Raw genomic sequence first — 26,715 nt, 5'->3', positions numbered from 1 at the left:
AACTAATAACCCCCATAAAATTTTTTTAAAGCATGGAAGGATCGTTTTCTTGTTTTCTCACATTTCCATTTTCATAAATCTCAATGATTTTTAACGTCATTTCTTATATTATTGTACATTTAAATTCTCGAATATGATTGAAGCAAATCCCATAAATTCGATGAAATCGTGGAGAAGCGGTCAGTTCATTGGGGAAAGATATGAATAGAACGAGATTGAGAATAGATCCGCGAACTTTCTCGAGGGAAAAAGACACAACCGATACGTTTGTCTGACGTATGACATTTAAATGCATCTGCACTTCTAGTATAGGTTGTTACCACCATTCATAAACAATTTTTTAAATTTCGGGGTTTGATGGTATGGATATGGGAAATATTGCAATAATTCCGCGGGCAAAAAGTGCTACGATATCCCTCAGGAATACAATATGTTATTACATATCAATTCAGCTTTGAAGATCGATACGTAAAAGGCATTCAACTCTACCAAGAAATTATTGATAAAACAATACCACAAGTTCCTCGGTATTATTCTGTTCCACTAGTATATTCGTACATGTTTCAATAAAGGAAACAAACGGAAAACAAAAAAAAAAGTTGAATACACGAAAGTGAGGAATCATAACATACATTATCCGTGGTATAGGCACGAGTGATTAAATAATTCATTCCTTGAACGAATCAAATGGGCGGGAAGGGGAAGAAGAAGAATGGAAATGGCAAAGGAAAAGGTGGAAATGGTAAACCATCGAAGGCGACCAAGAGAAGTGGAGGGAAGAGTCGATTTGCCATGGATATTTTCAACGAGGAAGTTATGGAAAATGCTTACTACACTTGTCACAATATTATGGATGTGTTGAAGTGTCGAGGATTTCCTTGGCCCGATGCGCAAAAGAAAAAAAAGAAGAAACGATAAAGGGGCTGATAACTGTCAGCATTTTGATAAAAAGTCTAAGTGGATTGAAGATTGAGAACAAGTGGAATTTTATGGTTCGGAGATTGCCGCAAGAACTAGTGGATTTAGAGGACAATATAAAATTTTTTTGTCTCTTGAGAATTTCATGTGCACCAGCGCCTACATTCTGAAATGAAAGGCATGGTTAAACATTATTTTGCTCCTGTGACTGTGAACATTGCATATTAATTTATTTTTCAATATGAAAATAGAAGTATTAACATCTTTTAGTGACTTTCCAATTCTGTTAGCTGCTGTTCGATTCATTTGAACTCGCTTCACTGCCGTTTCCCCTTTCTTATTAGTTAATATAATGGAATTCTGATAGCATTATTACAGAGTAAAAATTCAATTCAAGATTATTACTCCATTGAACAAGCAATAGGGCTGGTAATAGTTGAAAGAATAAACCCAACTAATTCTTTATCGTTAATACCTTTGAATCGAATCATTAAAATTTGAAACATATTATTGAAAATCAATGAAAACTTCAACTATTGATCAGTGTTCTTATCTATTTTAACGATCATCTAAAGTCGAATCAGTCTTAAGAATGGTCGAATTCATTTCGCGAACGTTCCACAGTTACCATGAAACCAAGAAAGCTACTACTCCTATAAAAATAACACATTACCTCCCACGATAGTCTTTTTTCAATAAAAAAAAGCTACAAAAGCATTTTTTGGCGGTAGCGCAACTAATACTTTGGAAATATTGAGTAAAATTAAGACCTGTCTTTTATTCTTTTCCTCTGCCTCCCCTTAAGTTTTTTGGCGTAATTCTCAAGTGTCCAGACAGTATGCGGTATAACCGCAGGCCCATTGAAAACACAGAGTACACAGACACTGTCATTGTAAGGAAGATTCGGTAGGAGCTTTGGTGTCAGTAAAAAGTACTGGGAACTGTTTCCTTTAGCTGTAATCTCCATTATGTGCTCAAAGACCTTTCTGTCATTTGTGGCATCCATTCCTTGGTTGATCTCATCAACACACCTGAATGCAAAAATTAATTAAATTCCGTAATAATCTACCGTTACATAACCCAAGTATTTCTCTGCTCACCTGAAAGGCACCTGAGACATCTCCTGCAGAGCAATCATATACAGAGCAGTGGTCAGAGAGGTTTCTCCTCCACTCTGTCTGCTCTTCGTGAACTCTTGCAGTGGTTCCTCGGCTCTGAACTTGACCATAATTTTCAGACCATACTCTTCAAAATCATTAGGATTATCTCCATGAATCAAGTTGACTTCTCCAGCGCACCCAAGTTTCTCCAGATAGCCCGAGAAATTAGACGAGATCTTGTCCACCAACAGCTTCAACGGATTCAGCCACATCTCCCTAATTCTCTCCATTTCCTCTCTACTCTCCACCAGCTCTCTGTTCGACGCCTCCAGCTCCTGCTTGTACGTCTCAACCTGTTCCCCGAGTCTCTCATACTCTTTCGCCGTATTCTCAGCATCGGGATAGTCCTTCGATACGTAAATCCTCATCTGTGTATTTTCCACCAATTCATCGATCTCAGAAATTGACGATGGTAGCTTGGAAAATGCAGCATTGAATGGTTTGAAACCTTCTTTGTCCTGCGGAGTTTTTCCATCAGTCATGTCCCTTGCTATAGCGCGAAGATTCTTTGTCTTATTATTCAGCTCCACCATGCTTTTCTCCAGAATACTCCATTCCCTTTCAGCCTCATGAGCCTGCTCCCTCAGTTGTGAAGACTCCTCTTCCCGTTCAAAGATGATATCCTTTTTCACCTCCATCTGGAGCTGTAAAGTTTCACAATCTTTTGCAATTTTGAAAGCGGTCTCACAAGAGTCATTGATCTGTCCATAAAACTTCATCTGCTTTCTCACGAGGTTCTTGATGATTCCATCCCTCTTCTTTTTAATCTCATCGATGTTGTTCCGCTCAGCTTCGAGCTTACGGAGCTTATTCTCAGCCTCTTTAATCTTAAACGTGGCGTTGTGTATTCTACTATAGCACCCCGCCAACGTCTGCTTCTGCTCTCTAAGCTGCTCGAGTATAGTTTTCTCTTCTGTCACCTTGTCCTCGAGCGCCTGGAAATTACTTATAACAATCTCCTTCTTCTGGATCACCTCAGCCACCTTCCTCTCAATCTCAGTGATCCTGGCTGAGTCCAGGGTAACCGACAGAGTCCCTGAGGAAGTCGTCTCCTTAATTCTCGTTGATTTCTGCCCTGAATACTTGGACTCAGACACAGCGTAGTGCTTGTTCGAGCTGAAGAACGAGAAGAACGACGATGGTACTTGTTCGAAGGTCTCCTCGACTCTCTGCGTGCCAATGGGAATGTTCTGAAGATGATACATGTTCACCACGTACTTAAGAATGGGCTCTGGGGCTTCGATCAGATCGATTAAGTAATGGGTGAAGCCAAACCGTTTAATATCGTTCAACGATATCCTCGGGGTCATGTTGATCGGTCTGAAGACGTCGGAATAAACAACGTTCACCCGCAGCTTCATACGAGTCCTCAGGTGAGTCAACAGCAGACTCATGTCGTCCTTGTCCTCGCAGACGAAGGCTATCAAGTCCCTGTGAGGAATCGTGTTCTCAAAGAACTTTGAGTAACTGTTGTCCTTCACCTGGATGTACAGCAGCATCGGCTCCCAGACGTGTTTCTTAAAGAGGTGGGTGTTCTCTCGCAACCACATTACTCCACTGTGGGCATCCTTGCTGGCGTGTCGCAGAATCTCCAAGCGTTTAGACTCAATATCCTTCAGAGATTTTTGCTCTCGTCTAAAGTTATTTATTTGATACGATAACTGCTCCACCTCTGCTTTCCTATTATTTAATTCCTCTGAAAGACGTGTGATAACTGATCTACGAGCCTGTATTTGTGGATCTATCTGGGATATCTGCTGACGCAGCTTCTCTTCAGTTCCGTACTCTTCCTCCAGGGCCAGCATGTCATTCTCATACTTCTCACTCAACTTACGTTGCTCCAGAATTTTCTCATCTCGTTTCTTCTCATTTTCAATCTCTGCTTTGCACTTTTGCTCTTCGGTATTGATCATATGGTTGACATCGTAGATTTCCTCGATCCACTTATTGTGCTGTTTGTTGAAGTCTGTGATTTTTCTCGTGTTCAGCTCGTATTTTTGTTCCAAAGCTCTGACTTCTCCTTCGAGGGACTTAACAGCGACAACAATAGGGCGCAGGCACTCGTTGCAGCTCTGCTTTTTCCGAGCAGCTTCGTTTCGACGGTCTTTTACATCCTCGTACTCCAGTCGCTGCATGTCGTACTTCATCCAGGCGCGCTTTTGCTTCAAGGCTTGAAGCTTCTTCTTCAGATTCTTGCGCTCTTTGAACTGATTGACCTCTTCTGCGAGGGCGGTATAGCGTTGCTCGCTGGTGGCGAGGCGCGCGCTCCGCTGAGCCATGTCTTGCTCAAGGATCTTCTGCTGTCTTCGATTTTCGATCAGAGTCTTGTGGTTATCTTCCAGGGAAGTGTCGGACACAGAACGCTCGGTGTTCATGAGTAATTCCTTGCCACTGAGCTCGGAGAAGCCTTTGATGTTCTCTTGAGGAAGGAATTGGGTCAGGTTGTCAACCTGGGAGAAGAGAATGGTTATGGACGATTAGGGGAAACTCTAATATTTTCTAGCATTGGAGGCAATTGCCAAACTTAAAATTGTCGTATTTCATGGCAATCAAGTCCTATTTTTTACTGATTTATCAGTGATAGTGTTGAGTTCTCACCTGAATCCGAAAATCTTTGACCGCCTGCTTGAAATTGGCACCTGACACAACATGATTGTCAATTAAGAAGGTGGATTTGCTGTTACTGTCGATCGTCCTTGAGAACGTCGTATTCGCCGTTGGTGTCTTCCTAATGACAATATCAATCCTCGCCTTTTCGCAACCAGCTTTGACAGTCATTCCAACCTGCATGTCAGGTTTTCCAATCAACTTTGGAGCACCACCAAAGCCTAGAGCCAGGGCTGTCGCAATTGTCGACTTGCCGGTGCCATTCGGACCGATTATCACGTTTAAGTGACGCCCAGGGTGAATGACAGCATTTCCATAAGTACTAAAATGCGAAAAATCAAAAGTCACAAACTAGGAGTAACCTCATGAAGAATGGGTCTCTCATACAAAAACAAATGGAGTGCAAACCCACTCGCAATTATTCTAGCGGGATATTACTCAGGAAAAAATGGAAAATTGGACAGAAAACAATTGTGTTCTTGTATTTACATAAAGTTCTCCAGCCTTATTTCAACGATGATTCCTCTGTCCTGAAAACGTTTATCTTCTCGTTCACCACTCATTTTACCCCTATACCCTTCAGGATAATCACTGAAAATTCAATCTAACCCCCATAAATGAATACGAAGCCTCTAAAAACTATGAAAAATCAGTAATAAACAGAATAAAATAGGAATCTTGTTCCTGTCGAAACGCGTCGAGCGTTTTCAAACAAAAGAAACGGTGAAAAACAAAAACACGTTATCGCCAATTCCCTAGAGCCCTAGGGACTGCTAGGGATACTTTTTCCCGCGCTCACATTCACTCTTTAATCAAAACACAGTCTCGAACCCATGCGCTATTAAAAAATTACAATAATTGTTTCTTTTCCATAAAAAATACGTCAAATAGAAAATAAAATAATAGTTTTTCTATTTCGTTCAGTTTCTTCAGATAAATTTTGAAAACAATATTTTATCAGAAAAAAGGTTAAGGTAATTGAAAGAAAGCATTTATTTCATGAAAAAAAAATATTTGCGATTTTTTTATGTCGACTGTTGATCCTTTATTCGATTATTATGAGAAATCGAATGAACTCAGTCAGTCTGTTGACTTGGAAAAAATCGAGAAGTGGGGGTAGCGCCGCCTGGTTACGAGACTACTATTCTGGAGTTCGTGTCGTAGCTAGTGTGGCCCCCGTATTGTTTCGGGCAGTTGGTGGAGTCTTTACTCGCACTCTCCCCGTTCGTATTCGGTCACAGAACAGACGCCGACACAGTTGCTAGCACGCGATTATTCATATTCCCGTGATAAATAGTGAATCAAGTTAGATTGACAGTCAATAGTTGATAGTCATTGATCAGACTTCATAACGTCAGTGAATTTGGAGGCATCAGGTAAGAACAATAATTGTAAATAAATAAAATCCAAAAATGCGTGTTAGTCGTGTGGAGAAACGAGGACGCGTTATCCGGCAGCTTGTGCTACATTTATTTACCGTAATTTCATAATTTTTTTTGAGCTCTAATTTTTATCCAATTACTGCTTTGCATTACACTTGCAATAATTCTTGTAGCTTTTTCGATTTTCGCACAATTTATTTATCGCACATCCGCATAGTTCTGACGATAATGATTTTTTCCGCTTTCACACGGTGATTATTAATTTATTAACTTCTTCGTCACGAATTTTTATTAATTTCGATGATTATTGGGGAACATTCTTCGGACGAGGATATTGATTTACCATTCGTCATGTACGTGGTGTACTTCCTATGGGATAAAGCCAATTGATTTTTTTATCAGTGAGATATAGGAGTAAACGAGATAGCGTTTCCGTTGTGAAAACTCCGCCATGTTGGAATTGTTTATTATCGTTTGGTGCTTCTGGAATCTTCGCCAATGGCTCAAGGGGGAACAGGCCATTTTCTGAATATCTTCAATTTCCATTGAATATTAATATGCAGGTTTTATTAATAATAGAAATAAAAATTCCAAAATCCAAAAGAAATCTTTCAAAATTATGAAAACTTGATGAACAAATGGCAATTTGTTAAAACAGTTGAAGGGAAAATTTGACTAATTCATTTCTTCTATCCACTGAAATATTAAAATTTATAAAAACGTCAGACGGCCACTTCAGTCCACTAGATCGTTCCTTTAGCCTGTTTTATTTCCATTTTCAAGAATCAATCTGATGAATTCAACCTCGTAGTTCCTTCGGATTCCCGCGCATCCTGACCTGAGGCTGCTCTGCAGGTCGTTGATGTTGCCTCCCCTTTATCTGGAGATTTCTTATTTCATTCCCACATCCGGGCTTTCTGTTGGGAAGTTATTCGTTCCGAGGATTTTCTACCAGCTCCTTTCCACCGGCTTCTGCTGGTCGCTCTGTGTTGTGATGCAAAAAGCTGTTCATGAGGTGCAGGGTAAACCGGGGGGACCCGGTGTCACCAATCTCACACCCTAACCTCACTTCCAGCACGTTCCTAAATTTGTATCCGTTCCTTAGGATCATGTTACCTTGTGGTGAGATAATCCAACCACCTCGCAACAGACATCTTTTTCTTGCATCTTCACTCCGAAATGTGTGAAATGCTTCGAAAAATTGGAGAACAGGGAGGTCGACTCCCCTGAATGGTATGCCATTACCGATCGAGCCTCTTTTCTCTTGTCTTTTTAATTATTTTTCTTTCTATCCATTTAATCGATCTATTCCAGTCTATTCGTCTAATGCCAAGTTAAACCAATAGACAGTTATTTGTTAACGGTCATCAACGTCATCGTGCAATGACGACAAGTCAAGGTGTGGGGTAAACGTAATACGTCGCGACAATTGTGATTTAAACATTAGACCTTCAGATATCACGAAACTCGAGTAGATACTCAATTGTAATCGATAGGTTTCAAGCTTATGACGATTAGTTAGCTCATTGAGTAGCACAATACCGTAGGATACCTAAGGTCCTTAGTCTCCAGCTGCGAATGAATCATCGTTATGACCCAAGGCCATTCTCTCGGACCCCCCACAGGCCCTGTAAATTGACCATGCAAATAGTTTGTGGCCACCATGTCGTTTTAACTACCACGTTGGCAGAGAGTTGCGACACTTTTGTGTTTGTCTTGTGGTTGGAAAATATTAACTTCCATTTGGTGTAAGACATAAAAAACTGTTTTGATTTTTGAAGTTAAGGAACTGTTTCATTTGAAACGTAACGAACATTACGATTTCTGATCAAGCATTTGGATTTTTTTTTGTGTGGAACGAGATAATTTTTTTTCTCCTGATTTTGGAAATATCATAATTCCATGGAATACTTTCTCGAGGTCTTAATTTGCTTTGCAAAAAGTTCCCTCATCAAAAACAATTGATGGTGTACTTTCAAAAATATTTTGACAGTATAAAGCCAGTTTAATGCAAAATTCCAACAAAACTGTTGTAAAAAATTTCATGTGTTTCTGGTTAAAACTCAAATTTTCCCCACATAAATGCTCTCGCAAATCTTCAATTAAAAAATTATAAACAAAAAGATCTTATCAGTGTACCATCATAACATGTTTTTATTTATTTAAAAAAAGGGGCCTGTACCTGTTCGATTGAATGGTCATGCGAGTAACTCATTATTCAGCTCAATGAATTTTTAACTATCTCTAGTCAAACTTATTAACTCATGTATACATGTAATCAAAATTTAAAGTAAAAAAATCTAAAAAGAATGAATTGGAAATTATTCTTATACTTAATTTGGATGGATGAAAGGCAGGTGGACAGGCCTGTTATGTAAGGTGTTTTTTATATTTTCCTTTAAAGAATGAGCACCCGAGTATTCGTTGGTGGATTAACATACCGGGTGCGAGAGCGCGACCTCGAGAAGTTCTTCCGGAAATATGGTAGAATCAAGGAGGTCGCTATGAAGAACGGATTTGCCTTTGTGGTAAGTCTAATGTCATTCAATTGCTTTTCTTTTTACAGTATGGTAGGGACAAGGGTCTATGTCGGTGGGCTTCCATACGGCACCAGGGAAAGAGACCTTGAGAGGTTTTTCAAAGGATACGGTCGTTTTCGCGATGTTCTCATCAAGAATGGCTATGGCTTTGTCGTGAGTATTGTTGTATAAAGAAAACAAAATGAAAAATCAAAATTCCCTGTTGGTAAGAACATTCAAAGGCCCCGATCTAGAATTTTTTTATTAGAATTTGATAACAGTAATACATACATTACATTGTTTAGCGGAGTGATGAAACATTGGACTGTTTTTCCAAATTTTAATTTTTTGAGGATTTCGGTATATCCAAGTACTTTGGCAATTTTTTGTGTAGTAAAATGCTTTCATAAATTAATAATTTCATAAATTTTAATCGAACAATAAAGATCTCCATTCGCTTCCATTTGACCTTCAGTTTCCGGACATTTTTGAATTACATCTGTTATTTTTTTGAATCTTAATACGGAAGTGTAAAGCACAAAAATGGAAAAACTAGATTTACATGTGACAAAAATTGAGAACGTAATTATTTTTTAGTTGCAAGCATAAGCACTCGATTATCTGATTTTTCTCAGAAATCAGCAGAACGAATATTTTTAAAAATTCTATACAAAATGTAATTTGATAATTTTTTTCCAATTGTATTCACGCACGTTTATTTGATATTTGAAAATAGTTTCGTTATTAGTTTAGTCTGTACCAAACTGTAAAAGATACTTGAATATTCTTAATTCTTTAATTAGAGAAATATACTTTCGTGGAGATTTTTCTCAGGAGCAGAAAAACTGCGGACATTGTCTCGTACAACCCAACATTTTGTTATATTATAGAAGAATAAGCCATTTTTTACGTCTACGTTTCGTCATTTCGCTAATTGACATGCATGATTGACATTGTATGATTTATTTAAATTACTGGTCATTACAATATTCGTTTTCCATTTGTTCATAGGAATTCGATGACTACAGGGATGCTGACGACGCCGTGTACGAGCTCAATGGCAAAGAACTTCTTGGCGAGAGGTATACGCTTTTGGCTGAATATATTTATTATTTTAGAAATTGCACTAATGATATATATATATGATTCAGAAATAATATGGCATGGCCTATGAATTTGCTTGATAATTGCCAGTCATACATATTTTTAAACATCCATATATATACTTTACCGCCATTTTGAAAACTACCATCAACTCCCCGAATGTAGACGTCCATGTGTAGGAATTTGAATTGGATATCTTCTTTTTTTTTTGTTTTGGTTTTTCAAAGCTTGATACTTCGTCACTTCTCCAATTATTTTTTTCACGTTTATGCGCACGGTTAAAAAAACACGAGGGTTACGGATAATTATCACACCATTGAGTGAGACGAGCTCAAACATTTTATAATTTTCTGTCACGGATTATTTTTATTGTTCATTGCAACAATTCGATAAATCCTATCTATCGAATTTCATTCGAGGTGTTGATTTTTTTCTCTAAAGCTTTTTGTTCTCGGAATATTTATGAATAAAAAAGCTATAGGTTTTAAAAAATATTAGTCGAACTTGAAGAATGGAAAAAAATCTGCGTCTTTTGAAAGTCCATTTCTAGTAAAGTATTCAAAAAATTTATTCAGCTTTGATCAAATTATTTGCAAAATTTTATATCTCGCCAAATGTTCCTCCAAGTTTCGTCATTTTTGCATAGAAATGTTGAATGATATCAAATCCGTCGGTAGTTGAAAGCGAAACACGTTCGCCTCATTTAATTAGTTGGACAGGTGACGATAGTATCTGCCGTTAACACCAGCGATTAAAAATAGAAGGGGAATAAATACGGATGTTTTATTTGTTATGATAGAAAAAAAAAACAAAAATGAATTCTGATAACGAAATGGAGGCAGATGGATTTTAATGAATATGGAAAAGAGATACAGAACTTGAGTAAGAATTAGTCGAGGACTTAGGCGGGGTTTTGTTGGGTGTGTTTCAGAGTGGCGGTGGAGATAGCACGGGGTGTTTCAGGGAGGCGAGGCGACCGTGGCTACGGACGCTCACGCTCCTGGAGAGACAAGTAAGCATATCCAATGTGTCTTGTTACAGAATTACTGTAGAGAGGGCCCGGGGGACACCTAGGGGTAGTGACCAGTGGCGCTATGGTGACTCCCGTGGTGGTTATGGGAACTCGAGGCGATCGTAAGACACGCTATCCTGTTTTGGGATTTTTATTTAATTATTCTCCATGGAGTATTTTTAATTTTATTATTTATCATATTGAGCAATCAATATCCCCTTACGTGTGGAGAGTCGACGATGCACGAACACTAGGAGTAACTCTCGGCAAATAATTTTATTACGGAATGCTTATGGCTTGTGAAGTTTTGAAATAGAGTGGAGACAATTTATTCGGTTAAATTTGATGTTTTCCATTAATATATGGACGAAACTGAATTTTTAATGATGACTGATTAATGATATTTGATTGCACTGGAAATAGAGGAAAATAGTTAATGCAGTTTTACTCAATTTGTAATGGTTGATAATTTCATCCTTATTTGGTAAAACTTAAAAGGCTATTCGTCTAGTTGTATGCGTTGAAATTTCACGGAGAATTAAATTCCGTTGAAGACTGAAGAAAATCTACCGCAACGTAATCTTAAGATATCACGAAAAAAGAAAAGGCAAATTATAGCACTTGTCTGGTAAAATATCTCCCCTCTATTTAAAAAATCTCCAACAGTCTATTTACAAGTAAAGGTGTGTTATTTTGATTTTAAAAAAATGATTATGAAATAAAAAATCTTGCATCGTCGAATACCTTGGAATGTTGGATAGGATGAGCTCTCCACTCTTATCGATCTTGCAACGAATCAATCACTTTGAAAATCATTCAATTGATTAGTCCAACAGACCCTAGCAATCTAGAATTCCTTAGAATCATAACTTATTCCAAAATTTTATCAATCAATATCAATAATCATCTAGAATTGCCACGTAGAAACGTCCATTCAATACTTTTCAACATTTTAAATATAAAAATAGAGAAAAAAAATTAGTAATTTGCTTTGCTCATCGCTTTTAACTATCAATCACCAACAAAAAAATAATGCGATGGTGCAATTAGAAACTAATAGATGTATGATATGTTTGTTACAGCCGAGACGATATGCGGCACGACAGGTACGCTCAAATTAGCTGCATAATAAATCTAGAATCAAAATTATAACATTTCTCCTCTATTGTCGATTGAATACAGATGATTGATTGTGTGTGCCTGAGCAATGAGTGCAAATTAAGTAGTTATTTGCCGAAGGTTAATCATTCCTGATTGAAATCCTCCCAATCCCACAAATAATTACTTTTTACATATCTAAATATACGACGAATATCCGTTATTTCTGTTCACATTAAAATCCCTTTTTGCAGAGATAGTGTGAACAGAAACATGAGGACTGCATCTAGCTACAAGCAATCATTGCCCAGGTACATACCAATGACATTAAAACAGTTATGTTTCATTCGAATACAAATCATTATTTATTTTCTCAACTTACTTTAAGGATATCCATGTCATCATTTCATTTGTCAATTGAAGTGCGTAAGAACATTTTGAAAACCAAAATCCAGAATATTCTACGTCATTTGAATGGCATGGGCTCTGCCCATTATTGATCAAATTTGTTAATATTTTTTTAACGGTCAGTTATCGAGACTCAAAATCAAATAAGCTGTAAAGCCTAATTAGTTTAGTATAAACTATTGACAAATGTATAGCAACTCAAGGTGAAATGGAAGTTAATTGCTTGGATATTCTTACAGAAAAACGAAACAATTAAAAAATAATTATGAAATTGAGTTTTATTTAATTTCAAAAACACTTATCGAGTCTTTTCATTTTTTTATTTTACACTCTTGTCAATAATGACAATTGATTGTTGATTTTAGCACTGTTATTTTTTTTATTATAGGTATGGACCACCCACTCGCACTGAATATCGTCTAACAGTGGAGAATCTCTCTACTCGTGTCAGCTGGCAGGTAAGTCCTTGGGACATTAATTCAATACTCTCATTTTCGTATTTATTATTTTTTTTTTCTGGAACGTATTTTCGCGACAATTTAATTGCCGTTATTAAAGAGCGATGAAGGATGAAAATTCACCAGTGAAGAGAAAATCGAGTCTTTTTGTGTTTTAAAATGAAATAGAACTTGAGTAGTCCCTTTTGGAGGAGAAATATCATGAATTTACGCGGTGATGAACGATGTACATTTTGATCAAGTAAGTCTGTGGAAATTGAGACGAAGGTCTTTGATTTACCAACGGAGAGAGAGAATTCAGAGAACAAAACGGATTTGATGCGATTGGATACATCAAGATGCATGAGACTGTCCTGAAGATTCTGGGCAAACTGATCTGTTCTGTGATGGATGGAACGTGTGAATAATAACCTAATAGAGGCTCTGAATGTGCTGGAGACGTGGAGGACACGAGTGGAACTAGGCAGAATAACATGTGGGAAATACCAGGGCGCAGAAAGTCAGAGAGATCCAAAGGGCCAAGATTATCCAGGAATTAAATGAGAAACCGAAATGTCTCGCAAGATTGAAAATAGTGACAACCAAGTCTTACTTGATCAATTTACATTGCATTTTTTCCACCATTAAACTCTCGATTAAAAGTTTATTATTTTGGTTAGTCCTTTCTTGTAGAATCGCTCTAGTATTATTGATTCCATCTTTTCTTTTATTTGATATCTTCCCTGGGGCGACTTGAGGGGAAGAATTGGAAAATGAATAGACGATAAATTTCATTGACGCTGTTGGGTTAATCTACTTTTATAATGAATGTAAATGCAAAAAAAAATTTTTAAACTTTTCTGATCATTTCTGAACATACTTCAGGATTGAGCGATTTTGAAGGAACATGATAGAATTTTATGTGAATTTTCCAAAGTCAAAATTTTTACTATTGAGATATTTCCCACAGCAGATAAAATTATTATGTCAATGAAAAATCCAATGTCCTCTCCTCAAATCTCTCCGCAGCCTCGAAAATATATGATTTCTGCTCTGCATATTTTCTTAACTCTAACGATGAACAGTTATTGATTGAAAAATATTCCAAATCAATAACCCCTGCAATTGCAAACACCAGAGTCAAAAGAAAATTAAACCAAAAAAAATTGATGTTCTTTCCGAAGAGCCTTTGACCTCTTCGCTGTGGAGGGGGGCCCAAACCGGTAGGGCCAATAGACTGATGTGCGCAATGCTAATGAGACGATGAGACGATGCACACAAAGATGGAACGGATGTTGGTGGCAACAGTTCCCCCCACTGGTTAACTCTGTTGAGGGTTTTGCAACCGAACCACTGAGAAGCGATTAGAAAGAAACCAAGTCAAAAAAAAAAATCAAATGTTAGACACACGAAACGATAAAAACAATTGTTAATGCGTGAGGGCCAAATTGTATTAGGAGGCACCAGGTACACCACAAGCCGGACCCTGTCGACCCACAACCTATTCAACCCATTTTCTATTGAACGCTTTTCAACCGGGTGGAGTTTATTAACACTTCAAATGAGTCGACCAACTTCAGTCCAAATGGCCTGAATCACTGAAGAACTCCAACAGTCTCAACGATTCCACTTGCTCCTATAGTTTTCTTTTTTTTTTTCTTCCATATCTCCTTGACAATTCCATCATGACCATCATGTTCACCAAGTAATCATCAATTTCATAACTCCATTTATTTAAATGTAAAACAATCAATGAATGATCGAATCATTCAATCAATCATAAGACCATTACATCCACGACTACTGTCAACGACTGGTTACTGCTATTGGGCGTCAATAAAGTGTTCAGGCAGCGGGCCACCATTGAGGGTAACACACGGGGCCTATTGTCAATACCACACGCGAGACGCCACACTGATCCGTACGACCCGACCAAGCGCCGTGTGTCTGGCCTCTCTCCCACTGTTCCGTAAGCAAGGTGGTGCCTGGGCCCAAGGTAAATGCGTACACCTTAACCGAGTGTTCTCTTTAGTTATAGGATAATGTATTATTCATATTATAATTTGGTTAATTGATGCATTTATAACTTATCAGTAACTGTGCACAGAGAAGTTTGTTGTTTCATGATATCAACTATTGGGATGGAGCATTGTCGAGGAGTTTATTGTTAGGTGTAAGATTTTTTCGTCTATTCAGTTATTGATAATTACTGTGGAGGGAGGTTCGTTATTATTATAAGAATAATGGGTATATTGTGCTCATTGACTGTGCTCGAAATTAGAGATCGTGGGGGGGAAAGAGGTGGGAGGAGATACAAGAAGAATTGCAGGATAAAAATTTGGTTGATTAAATATTCGTGTGCGCTATCAATTTTAAAATATCTGTCTAAAGCGTCAGTGAAAAGCCGCGTTTCCCCGAAGATTAATTAATTGATTAAAAAAATATCCTCATTAATCTCTTGTACCCTTGGATCTCCTCAACTCACCACGTGTATTCATCAGCTTTTCTTCATGCAAAAGAATCATTAAATGTATTGTACATCATCACAAGGTACCTCACCCTCACCCATCGATTTGTCTTCATCCCAAAGATCGCGAGAAATGGAGATTCATAAAAAAATTTATCTGGATATTCTACCATCAAGAGCAGAAGAAGAAAAAGAAACCCACCGATCGAATGAATCGGCACGACGCCCCCTTCTCTATCATTCAATTGGTTTCTGGAATTAAAGCCGTACCTGGTTCCCACAAATTCACATGATGATTCAATCAGACATTTAAACATCGCCGTTGACCGAAGATGATTTCTTACTCGGAGAAACCCGAAAGACGAACGAAAAAATTCAGCGCGAATAAGATCAGATCTCAAGGCTTAAGAGAATATTCAACCGAATATGATAAACCCCACGATGCAAAGTGACATCTGAAGTGATTGGACAATTTCTGGCTCAGGATCAACCCAACTGGCCCCTCCAGCACAAAACCACAGCCACAAACATCAAAAAATTGCCTGAAATCACGACACATACCTAGGAGAACATCAATTGATTATTAATTGCAATGTTTTCTGAACTAATCTCTTTATTTTCAGATTTAATGAGCATTAGGATTCGTTTTCAATCGAGACGATACATTTTATAAGGATAATCAAGTATTCAGCATGATCTATGGGATTTAGATTCTAAGAAATAATATTTAGAGATTATGTTAACTGCTATCCATGGGGCGAAAGGCATAAATAATTAAGTATTGTCTGATTGCATTGAAAGAAAAGTTGAATTATCGGGAGATACTAAATTCGAGCACATCGTCAGATTAAAAAATTTAATTGATTTAATCACTGAAAATCACTTTTTCTGAATTTCAGTAGGGCAGGGTCTTATGTCAGTATAGGGTGATGTAATAGTGCACAGCGTTCATTCTAATTTCCCCTGTAATTATTTAAGATGACAGTAATTCATAGGTTTTTGATAGATGAGGGTAATTTAGAAATTATTGGTGACTGAGTGGAGAATTTGTAAATTAATACTCGTGTTTTGGGTCTCAGGATTTAAAGGATTACATGAGACAAGCTGGCGAGGTTACTTATGCTGATGCCCATAAACAACGCAGAAATGAAGGGTAAGGATTCATTTTTATTGATGGGAAAATGCTTTTAGCAATCCAATAAATTATTGATTTTATTAGATGTGTCAGTAAAACGTAAAAAATACACTGCAGAATATTTTTCATTCTTCAAATTTCAATTTTCAAAATTTTCCATTCCAGAGTTGTAGAATTTGCGACATACTCCGACTTGAAAAATGCCATCGACAAGCTTGATGACACTGAGTTGAATGGCAGAAGGATTCGTCTAGTTGAGGATAAAAGGAGAGGTCGCCGTTCTCGCTCATCGAGCTCGAGATCCCGTTCTCGATCACGCTCACGCTCTCGACGTCGCTCCCGCTCTCGCTCCAGGTAAATTAATATCTCCACGCTCTCTGAATAACGTCACATCGAAAGTCCGTCTAGTGCTTTCACAATTAATCATCACGCAATTATGAATTTTATTGATTCACATTTCTGAATAAAACATCGAGAAAGTTGTGTCTCCACTGGAAGACATGATTTTCATCACTAGAAATTTTGAAATATTTAACAACAAAGCAACAACGCGAGAAATCACTCACTCTGCATGAATTTCTCTTCTGATCCTGCTACTTCCTTGAAACCAATTTCATCAATCAGAACCTTATCCTCGGTCGCATTCGAGTATAAATAGCATAAAGAGTCATTCATTGAACCAGTAATTTTTTTAGTTAAATTTAAAAGACATTAGAATTATTGGAATTGTTAAGGAAGGGAGAGTAGATATCGATTAATTAGGCAATGAGAATTTGTTTTTTTAGTCATTTATACTTGGAGTGGGTTATAAATTCTAGGAAGGGAAAATCATGAAAGAAAATTTGTTATTTTTACACCAGGAGCCGCCGCAGCTCACGTAGCCGTAGCCGTCGCAGCAGTCGCTCCAAGTCGAGGGCACACTCCAAATCCAAATCTAAATCCAAATCCAAGTCTCCTGAGCGCAGTCGCTCACGTTCCAAGTCCAAGTGAGTACCTCATCCCGCTTTTAATTTTTCAATGAACATCTTCGAGCGCAGTTGAAATGCAATTGGAGTGATCCACTTTTTAGAATTTTAATTCGACAGGGAGATGGATGATATCGTACGTTGCTTTGAACATTGTCTTGAGTTCTAGGCTAATAGATATCAGTTAAAAAATTTCGGAATTTAAGAAGAGAGACACTCATGTCTTAGGCGTAAATTCTATAAAAAATGTTGCAAGCTCCTCCGAGAAAATTATAGATAAGAATTAGCCTCAAATATAATCCCTCTCAACATAGAGCAATATTTATAACTACTCAGTATTCGAATAGTGAGGGAATTTCTGCTCTTTCTGGACTTTTTTATATTTAATCTCAATTGACACAATTAAAATTACCATGAATTATAACAAATTTAATGCAAAGCACTAATCACCCCCAAATCCATCAACTTGCAGGTCCCGAAATCACTCTAAGTCAAAATCTAAATCACGATCTCGCTCAAGATCCAAGGCTGAGCGTTCCAAGTCCAGATCCCCATCTAAATCAAAGGCAAAGTCTCCGTCAAAAGAACGCTCAAGCCGCGAATGCTCCAGGGGTGAACGATCACGATCTCGCTCAGGCAGTAAACACAGCAAAAGCCGCAGCCGCTCTCGATCGCCAATGAACGGCGATAAATCGCCCCAGAGCACCAGCGCCAAGGCCGACTAAGCGTCATCAACGAACTTGTCATAATAATCAAGAAAGTGAATTAATTTGGACAGAAAGAACGAGTGACAGAAAAAATAATGCAATTCACGTAAATGGCGCCTACAACGTATATCGTTGGAAAATCATCAATCTTTTATATAAAGAAAAAATTGTCTGAAGGCTCCAGGCAAATTACCCTTTCCTCTTTATGAATCTTACTTTCGTTAATGAATTCAGCTAATTTTATTTTTCAATTTGATACCGAAAAATTTGCCAATTCTCTCGAACTATCACTTTTAAAATATATTTTTGTCAATTGAGAAGATAACTTCAGTAATATCAATTGACTTTCGACTTTTATAGGTGATGAGTCGTGTTTCATTAATTAATAGTTGAACAACCAATAATTTTTTGGTTCTTTCTGTTTTGATCCCAAGAAAATTGTAATAAATGTAACAAGAGAACGGAAAAATGATGAATTATTACACATTCGCACGCATTTAGATTACGAAATTCCTCATCAAAAACAGTTAATCATTGAATTGTACATTTGTGACAGACAGAAAATTTGATTCAATGATTTGTTCGATGTAATAACTTGGTAATAACTTTTGGGAGACAGCAAAATAAGGCTTTTCTGCCTTTACCGTGGCTTTTTGTATATAATCCTCTCCCTCCCCCTCCTGTCTGAGTACATTATGAATAAGATGATGAAAATTAATGATAATGTGATGTGTATTAAAATCTAGGTAAGTCTTATTATGATCAATAAAGACATCCCACAGTTGTGAAAAACTTTGATTTTTTATTAAAAAATATTTGCCTTGTACAGCACCCCTTTCGATTGACATTTATTAAATCATGTCCTCTCAATCGAATCGTTCAGGCAATTGTCCTATTCCTTCGAAGGTCACCGAACGTTTGTTCTTTAATCTCGCTGAGTCTCGAGTGATTAATCTACTCATTCTAGGGCTCTTTAATGCAAATATTTTTCACCGAGACAAATTCGTTAGCCGACAGAGCCATCATCAATCATCAGAAGTATTTCCATGTGTAGACTTATTCTCTCTTCATTTATTTAGATATTTTCGTCATGAATATTTGCGAACGAGGAATACTTGTGAGTTTAGTCATGAGTTTTTTTATCAGTTTTCGCCGCAATTTTTACAAGCATGTGCATCATGGAGACACATGCGACGCAGCTGGAGGCAATGAGTCATCGAGCACTGCCTCCTCGGCCCCCCCGTCACTAGTTGTCAGTCTCCCACTCGAAATGGTTTTACGGATACCTAAGTACTTTTTACAGTTTGGTACAGGCCACGCTACAAAGTGAACCATTTCCAATAATTAAATTGGTCAATTGCTTCAGAAAAAAGGATTTTTGGGGTGGAAAATTTGTCGTTTATAATTTTTCTGCAGGATAATTTTTTTAATTATTTGATCCAACGTTTTCTAAGAGTAAATAATATCTCTTTTAGATTCCCAATATCCAAAAACTTCGAATTAAATAGTTACTGATTTTTGCTTAGAATCCCAGACTTAACAGTGATGTCGTTGATGATATATGTGGCAGTAATGGCTCTAATTTAGTAATTAATTCGTTGCGTTGACGATAATGAGAGCGTGTCGGTGATTTCAGGGGAAATGGGACGATTGGTTGATTGGAGTTAAAGTCAAGTCTCTGGTAATTGACGGGGGAACCGGCGAAAGGGTTTCTCGGGGAATCTTATAAAGTTCAAAGAATTTTGATGGCTATTTTCTGCTTTATCATCATTAAGACACTCGCAGAAATTAATGAGGAGACGTTGAAATTGTTTTGAGGATTTTATTTCGTAGGTATTTTAGGAACAAGTCATTTGTGAGCAGAGAACGTGAATTTTTATGATAATAGCGGAATTCTTCGCAATAAACGTCGGCTGATAAGTTCCTCCAATTTCACTTAAAGGAATGATTATGCTCACAGCCTCCACTGCTTGTCTTCTATGAGTTTAGGGCGTTTTGTAGAAAAAAAGTGGAAAAAAGTAGGAAATCATTTCACGAGATAAAAAATAGTCGAACTACTGTACACATCATTATCATTGATTTTTAAAATCCAGCATTATATCGGAATGGACCAAAAATCAATAATAATTTCATTGCACATGTCTAGCCGATGTCGTAGGTCCCCTATCATTTTTTTTCGTGCGCGCACTAAATCCCAGAGCCACCCCTGAACAGGACACCCTAAAAAAAACGCTGAATAATTTTCATCTGTTTCTTGCTAGGCTTATCACCTCTCCCCCTCGCCCCCTGAACCTCTTAAAAAATTACTTAAAATATCCCTCAATTTATTCTTCCACGAATCCCCCACAAAGCTCCCCGAGATTTTCCCCAATTCTCCCATTGAATTTCATGTTCCCTCTGACGTGTAAAAGTGACTCACAAAGGGGTTGCCAGGGTGTGCAATGGCGTCAGCGTAGAGGGGACCCCTGGCAACTCCAATTGGCAGTTAGTACACGTAGCTGGCTACGAACACTGGAAGGGGAAAAATCGAGTTGCCGGCGAAGGGGACAAGCCCGGTTGGTCTGGGCCTGTATGCCATGAACTACTAACCATACGTCCAGTATAAACTCGACTCTATCCTCATACACACTGAGTATTCCCGACAAAAGTGACTAATACGAGCAATTTCCAACCCCTTGGAATTCATCAACTCCTCGTCTCGAGTTTCACCAGGTCAGTGACCGTTAATTAATAGCAAAAAAATTTCAAACTTCACTCACAGTATCAATTCATTTATCGACGATGAAACGATTCGATTTGCACCAAACTGCTCCGAATATGGAAGACACGTCATTGAATTCCTTGTACCGGTCCTCTCACCCTGATCCTTACACCAAAAGTGTGCTCCAAGATTTGTAAATATTATCAGACCTTTAAATATTCTGAAACCACAAAAATTACCTTTCAATGATAGTTTCATCGTTGACTCGATTTTGACAACTCCAATACTTATGCAGATATCTCGTTGACGTGTAGATTTAGAGAAAAGTGTAATATGTCATTCTCTGTCAAGGAGGAAATTTCCTACAGAAAAGGCTTGACTCGATGATCAATTCAGTTTACTCATTAACGAGATAAATTAGAAATTATTAAAGTGCAAAATTTACCTCGCAATCGCGACTTAACACCTGGGTTGGAGTCCTTATCGATCTGCGCATTTTCGCAAATGTACTCCGCTCAGTGAATTATCCTGGTAATCTATCGATTAGAATCAATACAAAGAGTCATTGATTCTTCATGGGTTGAATCATCATTTAGGTATTCAGTATTTTTTTATTGCCGTCCTTGAGTGTTAAGTTCCGATAAAAGAATAAATTTTATTGAATTGCTGCGATGATTCGGGGATAATTTCAATCGGAACTCGATGATTCAACGTAATGACAGATTAGACAGAATCGATCCACAACAGCCGATTTTTTTTTGTACTGAAGCTGGTGGGGGGTAGCTGATGAGAGGGCCATGGAGACAGAGCTGAACAGAACGAAGGAGAGAAGCGACAAGGGCGTGGTTTTTGATAGATTGTATTTTACTCCATCTCGGGAATGCTAATGCCATCTTCAATTCTAAAAATAATGTTAGTGCAGTCTCGTTGAGCACGTGTCGTTCTTTGTCTCTGAAAGAAAAAATCATTGAGGATAAATAATCAGACCGAGAGGGTGAAGGCATCATTGTTTCATTCACGTTTGTTATTTCAACCGTGACGCTTTCGTTTTGAAGACAATGCGATGTTAATTCAATTTCAGAGAAAATTATAATCGATAAACGAGAACATGATAATAAAAAATAAAAGGAGAGAGCACGAAACCCTGGGTAAAGCCAATCAAATGTTTGTAGTTTCGTCAGCAGCAACATTTAATTCAATTAAACGAGGAACCGGCTGCAGTTGATTTTGATAATTCATCAGGTTTCAGCGAATATCTCGGAATGTAAAAGTAATTGACTAGAAACCGGCCGAAGGTTCATTTTAGTACAATTGGGAATTTATTTGGAAACTTACGGTAGTGACCATGAATAAAGGGATGTCTTTCTTCGGTATAATTATGCAGGTGATGATTGACAGATCTATGGGGTGAGTGTATTTTTAGTGACAGAACTCGGCTGCCGCTCAACTTCTGGCGGACTTCTATGATTTATTCTCCGTTTACGCAGAATAAATATTAGCCTGATGATAAGGTCCCTTAGTATCTGAAATTTTGACAAAATGAGGAAAATATTTGAAGTTTTTTTCATGCGAAGTATTTATTTTAAGACCGCGTTTGGCTGGGCGAAGTTGAAGAGAGAGAATAAAATGAGATATAGAAGCAACTGAAGTGCAACGAACCGGCTTCAATGGTCAATATTTCATGAGGACATGATACGAATCGGATGTGTCATGTCTCACTCTGAAGATGCAAAAAATAGTTTTCAATGAGCTAACGGGATGTTCTCGTCTGTCGTTGACAAAATAAATTTTCGAGGTGGGTACGGAGACAAAATTATTCCCTCTAGAGAATTAAAAAGTGAAGAAAAATGAATAATCACTTGAGGAGTTCATCCTAGGTCAAGTGCAGCATAGTCATGCTCCAGAGCAACATAATTGTCATAATTGAAAGCTAAACAGGTTCGTCGGGGGAATGAGTCAATTGGAGAAATACGAGTTTGAAATAATAAATGCATCTCTCATGTCACAGATGATTATGACGATTTCTTTTAGTTATAAATTCTAAATAGTAATAATTGTCAGTTATCATATTTTTGACATTCAAAAAATGTTCGTACCCAAAAAAGCTTGAAAAGTTGAATGACTTCCATTTTACTTCATTTACCGACAATTAAAATAATTCGTGCAGTAGAATAGTGAATTTCATTTGGCGAGGAGGTATTTGTTGTCGAAGGCAGTGGTATCGAGTCAATGAATGATACGTTATCAATGTTTTTTTCCAAGAAGTCAGGAATTCTTCTTTAAGAATAGAATTTTGTTGACGGCGAAAAATAACAGGCGACCTTGGCTACTGTCAATGACGCATCCGTGACCATGAAAGCGCGGATACAGATGTATTTGTAGGCCCTCCTCCTCTCCCACCCGGGGAGCTGATGAAGGAAAAAAAAAAGTTGCGGGTTTGAGTTGAGTTGACAACACCCCGAGGAAGTGCGCCGCGGAACGTAAAATCGATGCCCACTCACTGGAGTCGGATTTGCGATGGGTCCACGCGCAACTATTGGTGGACTAGACGCCGGCAGAATGTTTGCAAGAAGGTCATGGGGGATTTTATTTTCGGTTTGGGGATGAAGATAAGGGTGAAAGCGCCGGTTCCGGGACTGTTGGAGTCGAGGGACGAGTGTCATTACCTATAAAAAATTCTCCCGCCATTTGTCCAGGGGTGAATGAATATTTAAAATTCTTCTGCTAAATTACCTTTTCATTTTTGAGAATTCCTGTCCCATTGAACACGATGTTTCGACAAAATGTCAGCAGGAATTTTCAATGGTGAATCTCATCAGCAGCCGGGATGGTCCTTTGACGTTTCCTCATAAAATTCTCCATTACAGAGATAATTCAATGAAAAAAAAAATCGATAGGTTCGTTTTTTCCCCATTGTGGAGTCTCCCTCGTATTTTTCGAAGCTGCTGCAGTGAAGCCGAGCCGTTCGATTCGTCCAGCCGGTCGATAAATACCGAGGCTTCCCCCTCGATGGGTTCGTTAACCGTCACGGTCACACGGAAAGCCACTGTACGTTAGTTAACGTTCAATTCAAGTTGGTGAACATTAAGAAATGAATCTGAGTATCTCCACAATTGCTCACTCGTTATTTCATAGTAGACGCGTGCCACTGGGTCTGCGTGCCACTCGAAGACCACTCAGACCTATTAAACGAGTTAATTGATGGCATTTTTTGCATTACTTCTCAGTCTGAAGACTTTCTAGCTTGCACAGTTGATATTATTCAATAATTTATGAAGCTCAAGTTTTAAGTTGATATCACATTTTTTAGCATTTCCTTGGGCTGTTACTGGTGATACAACTATAATCAATCAGTGATTTATTTCACTACTCAAGGTAACACTGCTCAGTCCGTCGATCTTACATGCCCCAGTTACCTTATTGAGTCATCGTAACCTGTTAGGAGAAAATTGAAATTTTATGAATAGTTCAGATGTAATTGTAGGAATAATTATTAGGAGTAATAATTATGACATTATGCTGCATGCAGGAAGACGCGAATTGCTCGATTTACATTTTTCATCAAAGTATTAATGACTTGTAAAATAAAAATAAAATTTAATTGCATGAAATATTGGAAAACATAGATCAGGATAAATTCCTGATCTATGTGTATCACAAATTTAAGCCAAAAATGAACAGTCGGTTACGGATTTAAGCTGAATTTTCGTATTTTGTAATGAAAATAAAGTTATATAGAAATCCGGAAAAGAAGACTTACGAGTATGGCAGGAGTTCCGTTACGTCGTTAAAAGGTTTAGGGCCGTAATTTGTCGGAACGTTGAAGGGCCCTCAAAGGATAATGTGTTTTTTATTTTTAAATAACTGTTTGCGAATTCCGGTTTATTTAATTTTGCAAAGGGGTGAGAAGGAAATATTTTAAGAATAACTGGAACAAATTGGTTTGCAGAAGAATTTCAAAACAAAATTACGATCGTAAATATCCGAGGCTTTCTTTGCAGATTAAAATGCATCTTTACACACTGGTATTACCGTATATCATTTACCCTAAATCCCTTTGATCGGGAGACATTGAACTTCAAATATTGAAATTGTAGATGGTCGCGGTTTATTTACTCAGTTCAATCCACAGAAAAGCCCGCGCGATAATAAAAACAATCATCAATTGAGTATAAGCCAGTAATCTCCAGTGCTTGACGATACACTTGAAAGTCATGGTATTCATCCAAGTTGCTCACCGATGTCGACCTCTTTCGTATTCTCTATAAACAGGCATACAGTCGCAATCCTTATAAGGCCACGAGTGTTGCCTCTCATCCGAGCCCGAGGTCTTGCTTTTATACTCGTCCTATAGGAATCTCCTGGTCATAATATGTCAAAGAGTTAGAAAGCATAAGAAGCTGGTTTGTGGTTTCAGTCGAGAGTCAAGGATGAAAGATTTCTTCATAAAGCAAAAAAAAAATGGTCAAAGGAGAACCACTGAAGTGTGACAGGAAGCCACGAGCCTACATCATACTTCCGCTCACTGATTCCTTGGGGGCCCTTATCATTTCTCATTTTTACGCACCTTGGAGTCGTTTAGAATGGACAAAAATTATGTTCTCAAGCAAGTCTTTATGTTTAAGCGCATGAGGAGTCTTCACTTTGTTCAGGAATAATTCGAGTTAATTTGTTCATATTATGAAAAATGTTAATAAAAATAGGACACTCACACGAGGAGAATTTGTAGACTTCTACAGTAGATCAATGCATCTCTGGCAGGATTTGCAATTAAGAAAACCTGTGAAATAAATATTTTATTATATAGGCGATCCTTATATTCAATTTATTCACATAATGGGAAATATCTCTAACGCATAATTAATTTATTTCGAAGGTAAAATTAATTTCCTGATTATTTTCCTTATATTGCTGTTAAAAATTTCAAGACTGTTCATTTCAAACTTTCAAAGTCCTTTGCCCTCAATCTAATCGGTCATGAGATGTTCCGTAATTATGATTTTGAAACTAATAATGCAGGTGTGTGGGCCGAATGAACGATCACAAATGTCGGGCAATCCGAGATAAATGGATTTCGAATATATCATGTGTGTAGGCGTGTAGGTGTGGTCATCTCAGTGCACTCTATTCTAGATAATCACTGTCCCCCCATGAAATTATACACAGTTTTCCGAACCGTGACGCGAATTAACCAAACGCGATTTGATCAAATATGCGTTTATCGGCATATTGATAAATTGAGGAAGATTATCGTGAAGTCACGCCAGTGTTTCCAATTACACAAGTCTAAATACATAAGACTGCATCCATTATTAAGACTCCGTAAATTATTGCCCTGTCTGGTTCTCAATCTCAATTAGTTCTCTAATTATCGAAGGAAAATATTGTTGTCAATGCATTAATATGCGACATTATTTCCTCAAATATTACACTCATTTAAACTAGATATTTCATTCTTAGAGAAAATAAGTCATCATTTTTGCCAAATATGCATTTACCTGACAGAATAATTTATTTTTTCAATGCGAAAAATTATGATCACTCCTATAATCCAGTCTTTTAGATGGTGGAGCATTAATTGTCAGAAATGACAGTGTCTAATTAGGAAGGGTGTGATACCTGATTGTGTTTCCCAATAAAAGAATTTCCACCACCGGCGTCGCACATATTTCATGATACGAATGAATGAGCTGCCTATAGCCAAAGACAATAACTTCTTTGTAATCCTCGTCTGGACTATGAAATATCCAGGTGTCAGGTGTCGCCGTAGGATCGATAATGCAGGATGAATAGTCATCGGGCTGAAATGAAAAAGATATTCAATGGAAATTTAATTCAGAAATGAATTTAGAGGTTCAGACGCGCCGTTACGGACAATGTACTCGTCCTGCATGGGGAAAAAATAGGCATATGTGGAGGGGCGAGAGACGGAAGTGCTGGCTGCACAAGTTCTACCCATCGAGCGAGTCGCGGGCGGGTGCCGTTACTCGTCCGGAATTTTGCGGCCTCGGACTTCCCTTCGGCTCTTCCTTGTAATACGATTGTTGCCGGTGAGGATAAAACACACTGGGGCCTGAGGATATCTGATTTCGTAA

General features: G+C 37.8%; 2 protein-coding genes across 22 annotated transcripts; one reads left to right on the top strand and one right to left on the bottom strand.

The window, feature by feature from the left end:
• Positions 1-1,109: 1,109 nt before the first annotated feature.
• Positions 1,110-26,367, bottom strand: LOC135162023 (structural maintenance of chromosomes protein 5). 12 transcript variants are annotated; one of them, XM_064120079.1, is made up of 8 exons: positions 26,240-26,367; positions 25,333-25,400; positions 23,354-24,981; positions 21,956-22,143; positions 20,679-21,571; positions 4,677-5,007; positions 2,019-4,528; positions 1,110-1,949 (listed from the first exon to the last, which is right to left on the bottom strand). In XM_064120079.1, the coding sequence occupies exons 5-8, from the start codon at positions 20,876-20,878 to the stop codon at positions 1,682-1,684; spliced, it is 3,309 nt and encodes a 1,102-aa protein (XP_063976149.1). In that variant the 5' UTR covers positions 20,879-21,571; positions 21,956-22,143; positions 23,354-24,981; positions 25,333-25,400; positions 26,240-26,367; the 3' UTR covers positions 1,110-1,681. The 12 variants fall into 12 exon arrangements, with proteins under 12 accessions (XP_063976149.1, XP_063976153.1, XP_063976148.1 ...); XM_064120083.1 differs by having other exon boundaries at positions 23,354-24,055; XM_064120078.1 differs by having other exon boundaries at positions 23,354-25,400.
• On the top strand, positions 5,920-18,711 carry LOC135162036 (serine-arginine protein 55). Of its 10 annotated transcripts, none has more exons than XM_064120110.1 (11): positions 5,920-6,061; positions 8,634-8,760; positions 9,598-9,668; positions 10,732-10,824; positions 11,785-11,808; positions 12,055-12,111; positions 12,597-12,666; positions 16,192-16,265; positions 16,413-16,601; positions 17,108-17,233; positions 17,685-18,711. In XM_064120110.1, the coding sequence occupies exons 2-11, from the start codon at positions 8,635-8,637 to the stop codon at positions 17,935-17,937; spliced, it is 1,083 nt and encodes a 360-aa protein (XP_063976180.1). In that variant the 5' UTR covers positions 5,920-6,061; position 8,634; the 3' UTR covers positions 17,938-18,711. The 10 variants fall into 10 exon arrangements, with proteins under 10 accessions (XP_063976180.1, XP_063976183.1, XP_063976182.1 ...); XM_064120113.1 differs by lacking the exon at positions 10,732-10,824 and adding an exon at positions 10,622-10,702; XM_064120112.1 differs by lacking the exon at positions 8,634-8,760 and adding an exon at positions 8,472-8,595.
• Positions 26,368-26,715: the final 348 nt, after the last annotated feature.

This window comes from Diachasmimorpha longicaudata, chromosome 5 (genome assembly GCF_034640455.1).
Source record: "Diachasmimorpha longicaudata isolate KC_UGA_2023 chromosome 5, iyDiaLong2, whole genome shotgun sequence".
Taxonomy (NCBI): domain Eukaryota; kingdom Metazoa; phylum Arthropoda; class Insecta; order Hymenoptera; family Braconidae; genus Diachasmimorpha; species Diachasmimorpha longicaudata.
This window is presented reverse-complemented; position numbering and strand designations above follow the sequence as displayed.

Coding starts and splice junctions, on each gene's coding strand:
- LOC135162036 (XM_064120110.1), top strand. CDS start 8,635: ATGGTAGGGACAAGGGTCTATGTCGGTGGGCTTCCATACGGCACCAGG. Junction 10,825..11,784: donor TATGGGAACTCGAGGCGATC/GTAAGACACGCT, acceptor TGTTTGTTACAG/CCGAGACGATATGCGGCACG. Junction 12,112..12,596: donor TACAAGCAATCATTGCCCAG/GTACATACCAAT, acceptor TTTTTATTATAG/GTATGGACCACCCACTCGCA.
- LOC135162023 (XM_064120078.1), bottom strand. CDS start 20,878: ATGAAACTATCATTGAAAGGTAATTTTTGTGGTTTCAGAATATTTAAA. Junction 5,008..20,678: donor TCGATAAATGAATTGATACT/GTGAGTGAAGTT, acceptor TTCGCATTTTAG/TACTTATGGAAATGCTGTCA. Junction 1,950..2,018: donor ATGTCTCAGGTGCCTTTCAG/GTGAGCAGAGAA, acceptor TTTTGCATTCAG/GTGTGTTGATGAGATCAACC.